The sequence below is a fragment of the Pelecanus crispus genome, chromosome 2 (assembly GCF_030463565.1).
Source record: "Pelecanus crispus isolate bPelCri1 chromosome 2, bPelCri1.pri, whole genome shotgun sequence".
NCBI lineage: Eukaryota > Metazoa > Chordata > Aves > Pelecaniformes > Pelecanidae > Pelecanus > Pelecanus crispus.
This window is the reverse complement of record NC_134644.1, coordinates 94,997,904-95,013,905: the sequence shown is the minus strand read 5'-3', so window position 1 is coordinate 95,013,905 and position 16,002 is coordinate 94,997,904. Positions and strand designations below refer to the sequence as shown.

At 38.4% G+C, this 16,002-nt stretch overlaps 1 protein-coding gene across 1 annotated transcript in view; it reads right to left on the bottom strand.

Moving 5' to 3' along the window:
- SEMA5A (semaphorin 5A) overlaps nucleotides 1–16,002 on the bottom strand; it is a 246,221-nt gene that overhangs the window by 150,100 nt on the left and 80,119 nt on the right. The window contains exons 4-6 of the mRNA XM_075705196.1: nucleotides 10,014–10,076; nucleotides 5,380–5,478; nucleotides 3,952–4,165 (exon numbers count right to left, since the gene is read on the bottom strand). Of these exons, the coding sequence (XP_075561311.1) occupies nucleotides 3,952–4,165; nucleotides 5,380–5,478; nucleotides 10,014–10,076 (376 nt within the window). The remainder of the gene's footprint in view (nucleotides 1–3,951; nucleotides 4,166–5,379; nucleotides 5,479–10,013; nucleotides 10,077–16,002) is intronic.

Here is a 16,002-nt window from a genome sequence, read left to right as displayed (position 1 = left end):
TTGTACTACCTCAAATAATTTCTCTCAAGCACAGAAGTACTTGAACACAGACTCAGAGAGAAAGAGAAAGGAGAGTACGTAGCAGAACAACACACCTTAAAGAGTAAGTTACTGGTAAGCAGCTTTTCTACCTTCTTCATTTGTTTGTGCATATATATATTCACATGAATAACTTCAAACATTACTTTTTTCTCTATACGGAAAAAGAGAAAGCCAAAACATAACATCATGGGATGAAGGAGAGGTGGGTTCTCTGTCTCACATTTTCAGGTTTATTGTCCTGCAGCCAGCTGGGCTGTTGGATGGGGAGAGAGCTGGTTTGGAGCAGTTGTTAACTTGTCTGGGTGATCCTGTTCCTCTTGATTGAGAATAGTGACAGAGTTACAGAGTAGTGACAGGGTTGGCAAGAGAGGTGAGGATAACATGGGGTCTGTCTCTTCACTGCCAGCTGATAAATTGTTTGTGAGTGACCCAGCCTGTAGAGCTGCTGAACTATGGTGAATGCTCAGGTCATAGCACTAAGGTAGTCTGGTCCTTCAATGGCATCTCCTCATAGAGATGAGCAGAATCTCTGCATGGTGATGACTGTGGTCAAAAACCTGCTTGCTGCATTTGGGCCAGCTGCATTTAATGTTGTCTACAGGAGCAGCAAGAAGACAGAAACAGGCTCCATAAGCAGAGCATTAATTTCTTGTGGTAGAAGAGGAGGGAAGTTCTGAGGTAAAAAAACTATAACTGGCAATCGTATTCAGAGATAATCAAGAGCTGAATAGATTACTAGTCTTAACGTTAAAAGAGAGTGAGTTCAATAACTGCCTCCAGATGCTTCTTTCCTCCATCACTGAAGAAAATGTGACTGTTTACACTCTAAAATTTTCCAAAACAAGAAAAAATTTTAGGAAGATATCTGTAATGTTTGGCCAACTGTTCTTTCTACCACTAAAAATTGTCAAAACAGATGAAATTCAGAGGAGTCAAATCTCAAATATTATCAGCAGGTTGTGTAGTGGGTGAACAAACAGCATATTCAAAGATCCTCCAAGATGGCTCCACAATAACTAGCTCCAGTCAACAACAGGATTTGTGTTGGCAGTGTTGCTGTGCTGTCCATCTGCCTTCTTAGATCAGTGCTTGCTCAAGATCTTTGTGCTTCACATACTGTGGGATCATTGAACTTGCCTTTTTCCTTTCCATTATACTGTCACAGTATATTCTTGTAGCTTACTTTTACACATATCCTGAACAATTCATAGTTTTAACCAAGCTATTCCAACTCTTCATCACCCCAGACGATTGAGTGTTGAGTGCATCAAGAAAACGATAATACAGAAATTAAAGTTCACTGACTTCTCCATACTCTACTAAGGTAGATCTACCCGATCAGAATGATTCTCAGTAACATATGCTGAAAACAACTGCTAACTTACCTGTTCAGCTGATGTGGATTGCTTCCAGACCTATAAAGTGCCCAGGAGAAGGCAGGACCTGATAATAAATACATAACTCTGGCTGAACCAGAATGAATGGGGAAGCTCAGGCCATCAACTTAAATTTATTTTATTTGTGATATCTGTGATTCCAGAAGCTGAAATCACAGCATGGTATATGGGATCTCACCCCAGCCACGTGACCTCTCTTTTCCCCTTCTACACTGTGTGTCATGGTTCTTGTGATTACTGACCTTCTGAAGATTAAGATTAGGAGCAAGGTTTCTCCTGTGATGAAGATTCAGAGCTTCCCATGTCAAGATCCTTTACCACAAGTCACAATGAACACTGACAGCAGACTGCCTAAGCGTATGGGCATGTCCCTTTGGCCTGACTGATGGCATTGAAAACCCCTGAATGCATTGAGAAGTGTGCTAGCCACTAAAATCAACAATGTCTTTATTGTGTAGCAATCACACACGAAGCAAGATAATCAGCTGCATTTTAGAGTACTGCCATCACCCCCAGAGATGGTTTGAATTGGTCCAATGTGATTTGCAGAGTAGAAAATCTAAGTGAGGAAAAACATTGTGCCTTTGAGGGAAACATGGATGTAAGTGAAAAACTTACTTTAAATTGCAAACATTCACAGACACATGTGCATGCACATGCATACCTAAAACAAGGCTGAACTGCAGTAACTGTCAGCTACTGCTGCTGAAGAGATATTGACTAGGAAGCTTCCATTCCATTTGGTGCCTTACTTTTCTTGCAGGATTATCTGTGTTACTTTCTCACTGAAAGCAGCAAAATCTTCACTTGCATCCCAGCACTGAAAAACTAATGCAGTTTCTTGGCACTGAGTCACATATGAGCAGGCTAATTGACATAAAAGCAGATGAATCCCCAACTCAAGCAGATGAATTCCCAACTCAAGCAGATGAATCCCCAACTCTTAGCTACCCCAGAAGACATTCCCCCTCCTTTTCATGTAGGTAACTGGGCTGCTTCCAGCCTTTTATTGGATTTCCTTGAACTGGCTCCAATTACAAAGCTCATATTGTTCTTCCTCCCCAAGGATAAAAGCCACACTTTCCCGGCAACTTAATTGTAACAGTTCTGAGGCAGAAGAATGAGCTCTAATGGAGGATGTATAGGTGCAGCTGAAGCTTTAAATAGACAAAATGTAAATACAATGAATCTGATTAATTAGAGGAGTCTGGGGAGGAAGTTTAGTGTGCCCTTCGGCATAAAATATATCCAGTTAAACTGAAAATTCAGTGTGAAGATTTTTTTCCCTTTGACAGAAGCACCCAGGTGTAGCACAGCAATTAGTTCCAATACCACGGCTGTGTGGACAAAAGGTGCCTGAACAGGGATAGCTATACAATGAGTTCATTTTTCCTCTCACATTTCTTTTGCACTGCTATTTATGTTCCATGCAGTTTGATTTTGTTTTGTTAATTAATATTCTAAAATCAGCTGACCTTCGGAGAAGGTCACAAATTTCTCCAAGCTACCCCTGATGGCTTCTTTGTACAAGGAAAATACACCAAGCAAATACGCGCAATTCAGCATTCAGATTATATGAGAACTGAAATATTCAAAGTAAATTCTGTCACTTGCAGCTGACCTAATGTTCTGAAGCTAGAAGGATTTATATTTGTACTTAATTTCAAACATGAGAATAATCCCATCACAACATGAAATGTACTGTGGGAATAGGGACTGATGGTTACTGTTGTGTCATGTAGCATGCATTATGAAAATATGGGTTTTTTCTACTGGGACAAGCATGGGCAAATTATAATATACATAATTTCACATTTAATGTTAAAAAATAATTTTCTTTTTAGAAGAATCTGCTTCTTTTTTGCAATACATAAAATGGCAACTGGCCCTGTTACATCTCAGGAATACCTATCTGTTTACAGCTTCTCCCAGCTGGAAATCCACATCAGGTAATTAACATCCATGACACAGGAGTCATTGCTGCAACATGATTTTATAATATGTTTTGCAGACTAGTCCCTATCCTTTGACTATAACAAGCGTCAAAAACATCAGTCTGCCACCTAAGCAGCTTGAAAGCACAACTTTTTCTGCTTGTCAAGGCTGGGACCTGCAGGGAAAGCCAGGAGAATTCAGTCCATTCTAAACTGTTTATTTTCTGCCTTAGGTTTTTGAAGGACTCAACAAAAGAATGCTCAAGGCAAGCTACTGCTCTTGGCTGACTCAGCTTTACCATGTAAGTGCACCTGAGAGACACAGTAGAGCTCATCCCTATGCCTGCAAACATGACTTAAATATATAAGTGCACATCTACAAACTGCAACTATATTAATTAAATGCCATAATACTTATTCTAGTAAAAAAAAAAAAAAAAAAGTAGTACACAAAATAATTTTAAAATGAGATAAACAGTACCTAAAAACATTCAAATTCTCAGAATGGAATTTCAAGACCATGAATATGGAGAATATGGGTTAAAAAGAGATGAGTCTCATGGTCCATCAGCACTCACCATTCAGCCACTTGGAGTTGTACTGGGCAGTGCGGAGAGGAGGAAGGGCCCCCAGACTGCGATAAATGGCAGGATCCCTTCCTGGAAAATCCATGGCTGTAGCAGCATATAATTCCCCACTGGAAGTGAGAAGAGCAGTGGAATTGTGCTGAGGACTGTAAGGACAACGAGCCATGCCACTGATTTGATCATGTATCTCTGTCAAGTTACTTAACTGTAAAAGAGTGAGAAAAAGGGATTAAAATGACCGACCCGAAAATTATCACTTCAGCCAAGCTGCATCAATCTGAGCAAAATCCAATCATAAACTCCAGTTAGGTGCTTTGGTATTGTACAACAGTAATCAGCTGATCTTTACATCAATCTGAAAGTCTCTCATATAGAAAGTTTTACTGTAATGTTGTCTGATCTTGGTTTTGCCACTTTGGTATGTAAAACATGCAAGTTAATCATTAGCCACTATGCCTAAAATGTTTTATATTAGAAGTGACTCAAAAATTAATTAATTCTACACAGATTGTCATTATGAAAAAGAAAAACAGATCCGATCACCAGAATCAACTAAGGTATTCACCATAGCAAAAGGTCAATGAAAAAAAGATATATTATAAAAATATATTATTGTTTTGTTGATGTGTTCTAGGAAAGAATCTCACATGAAAAATGAGATAAAAAAAGTAGCTTTCCAGTTCAGCAGAACTATCTCTCTGATTTACTAGCTCTAATACTTTCAGCCATAAACCACAGGATGATGTTAATATGTTATTTGAAAATAAAGGTACAATAGGTTTAAATGTAATAAATGTGCCAAGGAATTTTTTGGTGATACAGCTATTCTTTGTATTTAAACGCTTCTCCCCTCCTGAAATAAATAGCCAGCTTAGTCCAAACAGTGACATTTTGATTTTTATTATGACTATTATTGATCCTTAATAGACTCTCTTTCTCTGATACACATAAATTACAACTAGTTTTTTTTCAGAAACAGAATGACGGACTTTCTCAACCAAGATTTCTCATTCTCGCCAGTCAGAAATCACTAATACAGGTACTCTCATCTTCTCCAGAACTACACATACACAACATGCACCTACCCAACTACATTTTATAACTAAACCAGTTGATGCCAACCAAATTTGACAGAGTGGCAGAAGTCTTAGAAATACCTAAGATTCATGAAAATTGGCATGTGGGAGGAACTGCGCTGCTCATAGCTGTGCTCTCTCCCAAAGCTGAGGCAAAGACTTCAAAAAGAGATCATCAGTTAACTCTCCTCTTTGGCCTGCCACTAGCCAAATCAGCCTTTTATACATCAGCTCACACATCAATATCCAAATAGCCTGGACTCAAGCACAGCACGCTCTGCCTTTTATTTTGCTGGCTCAGAACAGGGACTCGAGCTTGTGGGATGAAACATTTAACTCATACCGTCCGGTTGGTGCAGATCGGAGTGAATGCATTGGTTCCACAGGTAAAGAGATGGTTGCCTCCAACAAGAAGCACTCGAATGTAGTTCTGGCATTCCTCCTGCCATGCAGAAAAGAAAGACTATATTCAGTGATACTTCAAAGGATAGGGGCTGCTAATTATGATTTGCTTTCCATGGTTATGTGTCCACACATAAAAATTTAGGGGAACAAGTCTTAAGCATACCTGATGTGTTAGCAATCATGATATACATAGATTTCCTAACTACAACACATGCATCCACCAATCTTTGTGAGAAGTTCTTAATAGGATAACAATAAACCTCTTCAGCACTGAATATTTCTTCTAAGTGTATATTTCAAAGGTTTAGCTAAACTCTGAAGTGATAGATGCTGACTTAAATAATACACTGCTGTCTCAAGAGATCAGATGCTGTTTTAGAAGACAGATCAGGCCAAGGGAGGAAGTTGGGAGGAAAACAGAAGAAAGAACAGGTTGTCAGTAACACAAGTATGTTGAAACCAGTACAAATAAAATTTTTGAGATGTTCAGATGCAGATTTGTCACTACCAGTTTCATAATTTGCACCATATTTTTTATTAGAAGCATCCATACTTCTGTTAATTTGAAGTTTCTCAAGAAATTTCATTACCTCAATACATAGATGCTCACCCCTGAGGAATAATTTTACATGGTTTTTACCCCATTAGGATGTGTGAAGGCTTTATGATGTTCATTTCTCTCATTTCAGAAACTAGAAACCAACAGCAATTTCTACTGTTTATTCAGAGAGAAAGGCTTTTTCTTCAGTACTAAAAATGTCCCAGAACTGTATGTAGGAAAGATTCAAACACTCCTCCTGCAAAAATCAATGCCCCTATCTAATAAAATGAACAAAATCAACAACATGGTTGGAGAAAAAGTTTCCTGGAACCTTCCATTTGAATGCTCTCTAGCATTCATTCACAAGATAGTCTCAAGTAAAGCACTAAAAAACTTGAGAAAACACAGCTACGCAATTCTAACAGATATTAAGTGGAATCATGTAAGTAAATCCATGTAATCGTAATGGTGCAGAAGTCCCATTATCTGGCCTACAGTTATATTAAATGTTTTGTTTGTTTGAAAGTAGACTCATCCTGGAAGACAAGAAGTATAATCCTGAATAAATTGAACAAGCACAAAATAGACTGCAAAGCAAGATGGGCAAAATACTTTAAAGATCTCTGTGAAAACTCTCAGAATTTATTATCTATACCCTTCCTCATTCAAAATAAAGTTTAAAAAAAACCCCACATCCCTCCCCCCCCATAAAATCTCAGAAAAAAAAACCCTCTTCAAAAAAATACCCTCCAAAACTACATTTGCTTTAGTCTCTCAGGAAAATGTAGCTTTTAAATGCTTCTCTCTGAGCCTTTAAAGGTAAGTGTCAAACATCTTAGAATTAAGATTTGATTCCCGTTGAGTAAAAATACGTCTTTATCTTGAACTTATCAAAACTGTCATCTTAATATTCTTTCAACCCAACAGAAGCTAATATGCAACCATATAACACAGTTGGGCAGTGCAACAAGCCTTTTAAAAAGAAATTCATTCACTTCTGGGCCGTTTCCCTGTTGCAGGTTGTTTTAACTACACCAAAAAAAAACCCCAAAGGTGGCAATTCCTCCTTATTTTTTTCTGGGAAGGGTGCTCAGGGAGGTTCATAGAATATAACACAGTAATTTATTCTCCCCACTGTTTCCATCCTGCCCTTTGCAGCAAGCCATGGAATGTAAGTGTAGGAAAAATAAGTGGGTACCGACATTACAACCCATCCAACCTCTCCTCTTCATATTCCAGAGCTTCCTAAAATAGTGCCATTACCAAATTACTTGCACGCTGATCACCCACTGTTTCTGTTAAAAAATAATGTTAATTTTTTAACCTCTGACATTCTTGGGATTCACAAGATTCTTTTCTTTAATGTTCCTTAGTCCTGTGCCAACTTCACAACAATCCATACTGCAACAGGGCAAATAAGATATCTCCTATCAAATTTTTGTTGGGTACATAGTACAACAAAATCAAAACTAAAAGAACAGCTTTTACAATTGGTTATTTTCTTCATACAACAAATCCACAATACAAAAAAAAAAAAAAAAAAAAAAAGAAAACTCATGAATAAAACAATCACTACCAAAAAACATACTGAAAAAGGACTCCGTTATTTAGTCATTTGAATTGTTCAGAGTCAGTTTTCTAGCTCTGGAGTCAAGCTCAGCTGGTTCACTCTTTAGAAATACAAAAAGAGATCTGTGTTGTTGAAGTGGCATTGGTGAATGCAAAGGACTTCAAAACCAAAGTCTTGTTTAGTTTGGAGGGTGGTAGTAGGTTTGGTGGTCATCTTTTACATAGTCTTATTCTCCATTTCATCTTGACCTCTATGCCATATGCTTTCCTATTCTCCTATAAAATTACCTCTGAAAGAAAGAAATTCATTTAGCAAGTACTTTCTACTTTTATATCAGCATACCTTAAACAAAATACAACTATTAGAAACAATTCAGCAGCCAAGCAGGCTAGTTTGCTACTTAAGACCAACTTGACAGTTCAGGGACAATCTGGCTGAACACAGTTATCTGTTTGCAGCAATGTTTCTTGTATAGGCTAACATTTTAAACACACCTGTGTTTAATTTTTTAATACTTTTATTGAAAGTTCAGATGCTAACACACACAGCCATTAGAATCTTAAATAAGCAAGGGATAAGAGACTCCAATTATGTATTTTTTTTTAATCTCTCCTCAGTTTATTGTATTTTTACCGTGTGTATTTTTATTTTTCCTTTATAACAGTCCCTACCACAAGTGCCAGTCTGAATGGCCAAATTTATTCTCTTAACCATGTGTGGTGTTTTAGACTTCTAAATGCTAATGCATGCTGGCCACAAGGACATAATTTTGTCTGGCTCACTCCTGGAGCCACTAGTTATTTTAAGCAACAGTTTAAATTGGTGGATAAATGTCTGAAGTCTCAGTAACAAACATCAGCATTCAAAAGTCAAGTGCGCATTACACTGTCAAATGTGACAGATGTCCCTATGTATTTTCCCCTTCAGCTCTTTTTTCTCATTGGCTCCTCAAGCATAAATCTCAGAACAACACCTACTGCTAATAGCTAGAGGCAAAAATTCTGTGCAGCTTCTTTCGCAAGCACAACAACAACAAAAAGAGTTGTGTTTAACTGACCATTATCTCAAAACTACTAGAGTTGCTTCAGGATTCAAAGCTAGCTTCTGGTTTCAGCGCACTCCACCAGCAAAGTGACTTTTAGTTTTGCTGCCTGAACTCACTGCCCCCATGTTACTCTGTGGGCAGCAGAGGTTCAAGAGAAACCAGGATTTGAATGAATACCTTACCTACCGCCATCCTTGTAATCCTCATCTCTCCTTCACCACAGTCTGGGCTGGCCTTGTATATTTTGTCTCCAATCTTTCCTGTCCCTTCCCTACAGTCACACATGTGTCTGCCCTGAAATCTGAAGTCACCCTGAGAAATGTTATGAAAATGCAACCCGCAGCAACTCTAATTTGGGCTGGATCTATTTATACAACAACATGCAAGCAAGCAAGCAAGCAGTCTTTCTGATAACAGTAACTAGAATTGGTCTCCCAGGGGATTTTGTAATTTTGTCTTTTTCTCTCCTCACAGTATAACATGGCCCTGCTTCTGAAGTGAGGTCATTCTTCCTCTTTGATCTCAAACAGAAATGGATAGTCCAAGGGTACATTGAAACATTATTTTCCAGCACTTAGTAAAAAAAGCTGGAAATGAACTGTTTAATGGGAGAAGTTAAAAACTCAGTTTGCACATCAATAACATATGTTGACATGTTCTTCTGAATGTGGGTCCTGAAAGCAAGTGTGCTCTTCTGTAGCTATCGCTCTTGATGTGTTTTCCCTTTACATTTTAACTCAATTAACTTTAATCATTAAACCATATAATAATTACAGACATGGATTGCATGCATTTCTAACCGCTTTTATAATTAATTTGATAACTAGCTTCAGCTTAGGACAGCCACTGAAGAAGACGGCATCCATACAGGTTCCATCTTAGCGTTGCACGTACCTGTACTGAATAAGAGAAATTGTAGTTGGACAGATAAGGAATTGGTTCTGAATACTAAAAATATATCAAGTCCCATGTCTGAAAAGTTAGTGAATTTCATATTATTTTCTTCATAGCACCAGTAGATGCGAAATATAAATGTTCCTAAAATTGCATCTAATACATAGGGAAATAAATTGAGGATTTTACAAAGTAATTACACAGTTATTCGGGATTTACAGCACTGAAAATGAAGTGAGAACATAGCCCATTACATATGACATGTTGTAGAGTCAAAACACTAAATCGTTGGAAACCAAAGTTCTTGATCATTACAGAAAAGAATCACGTGACTATACCTCTCACCCCACACTCCCTACATTGTTTTTTATTCCTTTGCTTATACATCAATGTCAGACTCCTTTCCTACAACTCTCTTCAGAAAGGGAGACAGTAAAAATGTATAAGGTAGAGATTTATACACTGAATTGCACCTGATATTAACATATAAATTTTACTAGAGCAGAACTGTCTCATGCTTACCTTTGATTTCCCTTTACTGTAACAGGCTCTTTTAGTAGCTTCATCACATTGCCATTCCACTGCCTGCAACCAACAGGAATTAGTTAGAAATGCAGGGAACACAGAAATATAAACCTCAGAGCTATCTAAGCCCATGCTTGAGATATGTGCCTCAGGCATCCTGATGATTAGCTGTGGGTGACTCTATCCAGAATCGCCTTACAACCTTTTTCTCCTTAGAAATGTAGTTTTGCTGCTGATGGTTTTTCAGTGTCTTAATCCGAAGTGAAGCTGGCCATCCCCATGATTCACTGTACTTACCACTACAGGAGGAATAACCACAATCACATTTGATGCTATTTAGCCACTTTTGTATGAGTCTTATTAAGGTAAGGAGTTAGAAACACAGAGAAAGGCTGACCCTCTCTCCCAGCAGAGTTGGGCTGCATCAACACAGCATCTGAGGTCAGCTGTGCTGAGAGACCTTGTGCTGCAGGAAAATGTGCCCTGTTGCTGTTTTTGCAGTATTTATCTCAAGCATCAAATGGAAATTTTAGTTTCTCAAGGTATGACTGCAGCACTAATCAGAAGGACTAAAACATCCATTCAGAGAAAGGAGAAATGGGCAGACACATACAAGACAACAGTGAAATGGAGCACTGCAAAGCAGAAGCAATTTATCCTCATTTTTGAGCTGTCTCCGCTTCAGTAGTTTTATGCCAGGACTGTAACGCCTAGTCTGCATTACTACAGTTTCACTGCATGACTTAACTCCAATTATTTCCATATTTAACATTTAACAGCTATGACTTACGAACTCTATTGTTCAGTGGAGCAGGTCATATGCTTGGTGTTTATGTCCCAGTACATGTACATATTTGAATACCTGTATATGCTGTGTAGTTAGAGTGTATTTTGAACCACTCTGCATTCTTTCACCTCAACAATGCACATCCATGTGTTCGTAGGATAAAAATGCCACAAAGTACTATATGTTTTATCAGGAAGAATTGAGATTTCTAAACTAACCACACTGCTGCTTAATCATTGAAACTACAGCTTTTTCATTTTTATTTGCCAGGAAATAATGAAAGATCATTTGTTCAGATTTAATACAGGTGATTTTTTGTACCTATCTTTTAATGAAGACTAAATTAATAGCATGTAGACTCTATAATTAATAAAAATAATAGGGTGAAAGCCTATTTAAACTAAAGGGGAAAATGCTTTCAGATTATACGATGCAGTACTCTTTGATTTGTGTTTCAAGAAGCCCAAGAATGAGCTTTTTCATTTTGGGGAAAAAAAAAAAAAAAAAACCTTATAAAAACTAATGCCATTACTTCTATTTCTCCACCCCAAACCTTCTCATTTACAGTCTTTGCTTTTGCAGATGAACGATTACAGCATATTGGGGAATATATTGAAAACTTCTGGAAGAATCCACTTGTGAATGACCCTAGAGTTTATAACAAGCTGTATCTAGCAGCATGAAAGAAATCTCATACTGAGTTAGATAAAAAAGCAGCAATGAATTAACTCTTTTGACTCTGTAATGCAAAAGGTGATTTATGTCCATAACGGAAATCACAGTACAAAAGACTGCTCTTGGATGACCAACATAAGTTCCTAATCAATCCATTAGGACACCCTGAACCTGTATGTTATATGGCACTAGATACAAGTATCTGTCACTGAATATATTATCTTTAAACAACACAAAAAATTTCAAATGCCTGAAGAAACACAAGAGTTACCAGTAGGAGGTCAAAGTAAAAAGATTTAGTGGAATATGGGTGCTTAAAAGGAAGGTTTGAAGGAAAGTTCTTGCCAAAACTGAACTGAGTATGCCAAGCATGAACAGCAGGAAGTAAGCAGACAGAAAGATTGGATTAAAGATAAAATGTTTATCAATAAATCAATTTTCACTGACAAAATACCCAGCTTTCAATTGGCTCTAAGTCCATGGTACAAGAGTAGAAGGAGAAGGATGTGAAATGCAAAAATCACATAATGTCACAGATCAAGCAAATTAAGTACATTTCTCAGGCACTGAAAGTTTTGGAAAAGAAAATCAACAGACTTTGGAACTGGGAAATTCCGAAGTCAAAAGTGACAGTTCTTCAAGATTTCCACAAAATCTGAGAAAAGCATACAATGCATCTCTGCAAGCAGGTCATGGTTTGAGAATCTGGGAACTCCAAGCACATAATAATGCAAGCAAAATTTAAGACAAGTCAGGCAGAAGCTTTATTAACTTTGATCATATTGAGAGAACATTGGGACAGCATCTCCCCCTCTGCTGCTAATCACAGGCTGTTAGCTTTTAGTCAAATGTTCTTTTAGTTAGGATAAACATCTTAGCTAGACCACTCAAATCTTAAATAATAATTTTACCACCACATCACAAAACCACTAATACCATTATTAGCATAACTGAAAATAAACTTTCTTCTCTTTCTTTGACATCCACGAAATGCATAGATTTAAATAAAGGTATTAAATATTAAACCATTATGTAATATTTCTGGATACCATAGTTAATAGCTCATACAAGAACCCAAATAGAATAAACTACTGTAACCATATATAAAGACATATGCTTGCAAGCTAACCAAATGGCAAACTCTCTGGGAAAACCCTGTTCATGACAACATATGCCAAAGGAGTCATACTGTCTGGACAAGAAATAAATGCAGACAAACTGGTGACAAAGCTAAGTGCCATCTTTGAAATCAAGTGTACTTATAGTCCTACAGCCCTGGGTTCCACTGCTAGAGGAGATAATAACAGAGCAGGCTGCAAATGAAGAATATTACAAAGGCATCTGAAGAGAGCTGAGTAGTTCAAACTGTTGTACTTTGGTCCCTAAGGCTCCCAGCATAGTTCAGTAACGCATACATATGTCCTATTGGCGATTAAATGAAAAGAGCAGGTATAGACAAACATTTCAATACATAGCTAATTTTTTTCTTCTAATCTTCAGGAAATTTGGGGCAGTTTCCCACAAAATGGAAATTCAAATATTCAACACAGCCCATTGGTAATATACAGGGGGAAGTTAGGCGGAAAACTCCTCAAGTCAAATGTCATTTCATTTTGGAAAAAAGAGGAGAAAAATGTGTCCTGAATCTTCAGCATGTAAAGACAAAACAAAATGTCCCAGCAGAATAATAACAATGTGTTTTTTATCAGCAGAAGACTAAGACTTTGAAGTTTTAATTCTGAAAGAACAGACACATACAGATTGTGTTATTCTATGATTTTAGAAAGCAAGTGCAAAATCAGGTTTACTTAAAGATGTTACTGTTCTCCACTGCTTGTATTAAATTGACATATTGTCCTGTTTCATGCTGTTTGCTAATATTTCCGTGAAGTTCAGATGAGCAGTACAAATGTGATATGCATACCATGTTGGATATTTGATTCACTACGAAAGCCTACAGAGCTAAAGTTTATCCTATTAGGATCTTTTCTTTCCTACATTTCTTAATAAGAAGCTCCAATTTTCACACAGCAAAATACAACCTTCAGCATTCTGTGTACTGTTTTCAATTAATATTACAATTCCAGTTAAGCTGGCAACAAAGTTCATTGAACCAAATTATAGACATTCAAGTTTGTTCGCTCTGGGGAAAGAGGAAACAGGGATTTGAACGTTAGTGCTAGACAAAATAAGGATGGGTAGTACATCAGCTGCTGCTACACACCTCCACAAAGAACATAGCTGCACAGGTTAAGGAGTAGGGTTTAAGGCAGCACATCAGTCTGTTTCTGATAGCAAGCCAACATTATTTACAGCGGCATGGCTTTTACAAATCCTGCTATCAATATGGTCTTTCAAGCACCTCTGTAAATGTAATGCCTTGGCTTAGTTTCTAATTTCCCAATCTTCAGCATAACTACATTCTAGTAGACATAAATAAACCTTAATTATGTAACAGTCACCAGTAGAGCAGTGCAAAATGTTTGCAGTGAGATTTTTAGCCCTGTGAAAGTCAGTGTAGCCAACTGTAAAGACTGAACTTGACAGGTACAACTTGAACGTGACCCAGTGTAGTCCAATGAGGAAGTCACAGTTCACTTTTGAACACGTACTGTTTCTTCAATTAAAAAAAAATACACAAACCACAAATTTCCATACAGATCGGACATAAAATCAGACTGAACAGAAACATGGCTTTGGGGTACACTTAACTCTAAGTTTGAACTCAAGTTTCAAACTGATGGTAGACACCTTTTTGTAAAAGCTCAATTGTAAATAACTATATCAGTGTTTTAAACATTACATCATTGATGCATGTAAAGTGCTTCAAAAACTTCAGATTAAATCCCTCCTGGAATTTTCAAGGGGTATTGGGAGGATAGAAATTCCAGCCAGAGAAGAAACAAACCCTAATTCAAGCTATATAATGAAACTATTATCTTCAAAATGAAGAAAAATATACATCCAATACCCATCTATGTGTGGTGGGTTGACCTTGGCTGGACACAAGGTACCCACCAAAGCTGCTCTATCACTCCCCCTCCTCAGCTGGACAGGGGAGAGAAAATATAACAAAAGGCTTGTGGATCTAGATAATGATAGGGAGACATCACTCACCAATTACTGTCGCAGGCAAAACAGACTTGAATTGGGGAAAATTAATTTATCACCAATCAAATCAGAGTAGGGTAATGAGAAATAAAACTAAATCTTAAAAAACCTTCCCCCCACCACTCTCTTCTTCCCAGGCTCAACTTCACTCCCAAGTTCTCTACCTCCTCCCCCTGAGCAGTGCAGGGGGATGGGGAATGGGGGTTGCAGTCAGTTCATCCACCTGTCTCTGCTGCTCCTTCCTCCTCAGGGGGAGGACTCCTCACACTCTACCCCTGCTCCAGCATGGGTTCCTTCCACAGGGTCACACATCCTGCCAGCAAACCTGCTCCAGCCTGGGCTCCTCTCTCCACAGGTCCACAGGTCCTGCCAGGAGCCTGCTCCAGAGTGGGCTTCCCACAGGGTCACAGCCTCCTTTGGGCACATCCCCCTGCTCCGGCGTGGGGTCCTCCCCGGGCTGCAGGTGGATATCTGCTCCACCGTGGACCTCCATGGGCTGCAGGGGCACAGCTGCCTCACCATGGGCTGCACCAGGGGCTGCAGGGGAATCTCTGCTCCGGTGCCTGGAGCACCTCCTGCCCCTCCTTCTCCACTGACCTGGGTGTCTGCAGAGTTGTTTCTCACATATTCTCACTCCTCTCTCTGGCTGCAGTTGTGCAGGGTGTCATCCCCCCCCCCCCCCCCCTTAAGTATGTTATCCCAGAGGTGCTACCACCATTGCTGATGGGCTTAGCGTTGGCGAGCAGCAGGTCCCTCTTGGAGCCAGCTGGCATTGGCTCTATCAGACATGGGGGAAGCTTCTAGCAGCTTCTCACAGAAGCCACCCCTGTAGCCCTCCCACTACCAAAACCTTGTCACATAAACCCAATATACTATATTAAGTTAAAAATTACAGTAGTAAATGAACCATATTCTTTGGAACAACAAATACATTTCAGTAACTTCTCTGTTTGGATGAACAATAAGAGTCTTGCTTAAAAGTTAAACTATTGTATCTTCAGCGGGCAAACTAAATAAATGAAAAGAAATTAGCTCCAATAGAAACCAAAACAAAATCTCCAGTCTAAACTGATTTATCCAAATACCTTGGAAGAATACTAAAAGAGAATCATGGAATGTGTAGAAGCATTGAATAATGTTCACGTGTCCCTTCCATTTAAGAAATAACTGTCAAGGGGTTCCCTTCATGCCCAACATGCAGCAACAAAGTAAGTCCCCAGGCAAGACACCTGGAGGTCCCTTCCAACCTAAATTAAGCTATGACTTTCCAGAAAAGAAACAAAACAGAAAAGGGGAGAGGGGGGGAGGGGAATCAACCCCCTAAGTAACTTTAATATAGCCCCTTTCTACAATTATAATTTTAATCAGTAAATGCAGACAGGAAATTTGAAATTTGAACACAATCAAGAAAGG